The sequence below is a fragment of the Eurypyga helias genome, unplaced genomic scaffold (assembly GCF_000690775.1).
Source record: "Eurypyga helias isolate BGI_N326 unplaced genomic scaffold, ASM69077v1 scaffold8471, whole genome shotgun sequence".
Taxonomy (NCBI): Eukaryota; Metazoa; Chordata; class Aves; order Eurypygiformes; family Eurypygidae; genus Eurypyga; species Eurypyga helias.
Window position 1 is genome coordinate 9,091 of NW_010228986.1, and position 1,878 is coordinate 10,968.

Here is a 1,878-nt window from a genome sequence, read left to right on the forward strand (position 1 = left end):
ACCGAGCGAACGGCGTTTGCCAAAGAGTTGCTTCTTTTCCAGCCAACGGGAAGTCGGTGACATGGAAGCTCGGCGCTGACAACGACGTCTGGGTCTGGGTGATGGGTGAGCATCCTTCAGATAAATCGTACGCGGCCATCTGTGAAGAGATCCAGGCACAACGGGTGAAGCGGATAGCGGGAGAGCAGAGCAAGGAGGGCAGGTAAGCACCCTTGCGAGCATCCTTCAGATAAATCATACGCGGCCATATGTGAAGAGATCCAGGCACAACGGGCGAAGCGGATAGCGGGAGAGCAGGGCAAGGAGGGCAGGTAAGCACCCTTGGGCCGGAGGACTCGGTGGGCAGACCCAGGGACGCATTTCTAGGGAGCTGGAGGCTGGCTCCTTCTCTGCAGGGGCTGTGGTGACCACTCTCACACTGGGCTTGCAAGGCAAAGGGTGGCTCTCTGCGAGCGCACACGATGCCGGCAGGGACCAGCTCCCGCCGGAGGCTCACCCCGGCTCATCCAGCCTCCCGCAATACCCTCTGCAGCCCATGGGAAATGCTGTTATTGCAGTGGGTGATGAGTTTGGGTTGCACTGATTCACCGGCGGCTGCCCACGCACAGCGGGATGACAGTTACTCACCACAAGTCATTAATTTAATTATTCCACCTACCCGACTGGGAGATAGGATAGCTTCCCGCACGCAGGTCGCTCCGTCGCAGAACTGCGCTGCTCACGTGCAGCTTCCTCGCAGGATGCTCAGAGAGCAGACAGTGACTCCCTCAGGTTCCCAAGTCCTCTCTCCCTTGCGTTTCAGAGAGACTGACTCTTCCGTAACACAGTCTCTACATCCACAACCAGGAGTCCTGGGTGAGACAGATCTTCACGGGAATAAAAAAAGCACTGTGGAGGAAAAGAAGGAAGGTGGGAGAAAAACTGCTGCTGCTGCAACAGGGAAAAGCCAGGAGGTCACAAAGGTAGTTTTACTCCTTTTCTCCATAACTGCCAGAAATGTGCTTTGAGATCCAGGAGGTGCAGCAAATCCTGGTGGCTATAAATAGGAGTTTGAAGAAGAAAAACCAGCCAGCTAATTGTTAAGGCTTTTCTTAGGTAGTCAGAGAAGCCACATAGTCACGTCCTTCCTCAGGACTCGGGAGGGCCGAGTGCTATTCGCAGCTGGGACAGATCAGCTCTGTACTGATGGAGAAGTTACTCTGGATTCCTTTGTTTCCGTTCTCCGTGGGTAAAACAAGGGTCACAGAACTTTCCCTCCATCTCTGTGGCTGGTTTAGATGGCTTTTGGGGCAAGAGCAGGGAGGCTATCCCAGGATCTGTGCATACAGCCCTCAGACAAATCATCTACTTCTAAAAAAGAATGTACGAAGGTAATTTCACCAGCATCCTCTGCCGTGGATATTTTAGGATTTGGGGTTTTTTTGTCTTCTAAAATAAGTTTCAAAGCAGCATATGACCTTGACAGCACAGGGAAACTCCAAAAGCAGTAACTACAGTGTCTGCACTGTGGTGTTTCATGACAGAAATATTTTTCTCTGGCAATAAATAAATTTCTACTTTTTACCTTTTTTTATAGAATGGTGTGGGTTGGAAGGGACCTTAAAGCCCATCTAGTTCCAACCCCCCTGCCATGGGCAGGGACACCTTCCACTAGACCAGGTTGCTCCAAGCCTCATCCAGCCTGGCCTTGAACACTTCCAGGGATGGGGCATCCACAGCTTCTCTGGGCAACCTGTCCCAGTGCCTCCCCACCCTCTCTGGGAAGAATTCCTTCCTGATATCCAATCTAAACCTCCCCACTTTCAATTTAAACCCATTACCCCTTGTCCTGTCACTACAGGCCCTTGTAAAAAGTCCCCCCCAGCTTCCTTGTAGCCC

The 1,878-nt window shown here is 52.2% G+C and overlaps 1 protein-coding gene across 1 annotated transcript in view; it reads left to right on the top strand.

Moving 5' to 3' along the window:
• SH2D4A (SH2 domain containing 4A) overlaps positions 1 to 1,878 on the top strand; it is a 9,926-nt gene that overhangs the window by 1,165 nt on the left and 6,883 nt on the right. Inside the window, exons 2-3 of the mRNA XM_010160227.1 lie at positions 43 to 202; positions 803 to 962. Of these exons, the coding sequence (XP_010158529.1) occupies positions 43 to 202; positions 803 to 962 (320 nt within the window). The remainder of the gene's footprint in view (positions 1 to 42; positions 203 to 802; positions 963 to 1,878) is intronic.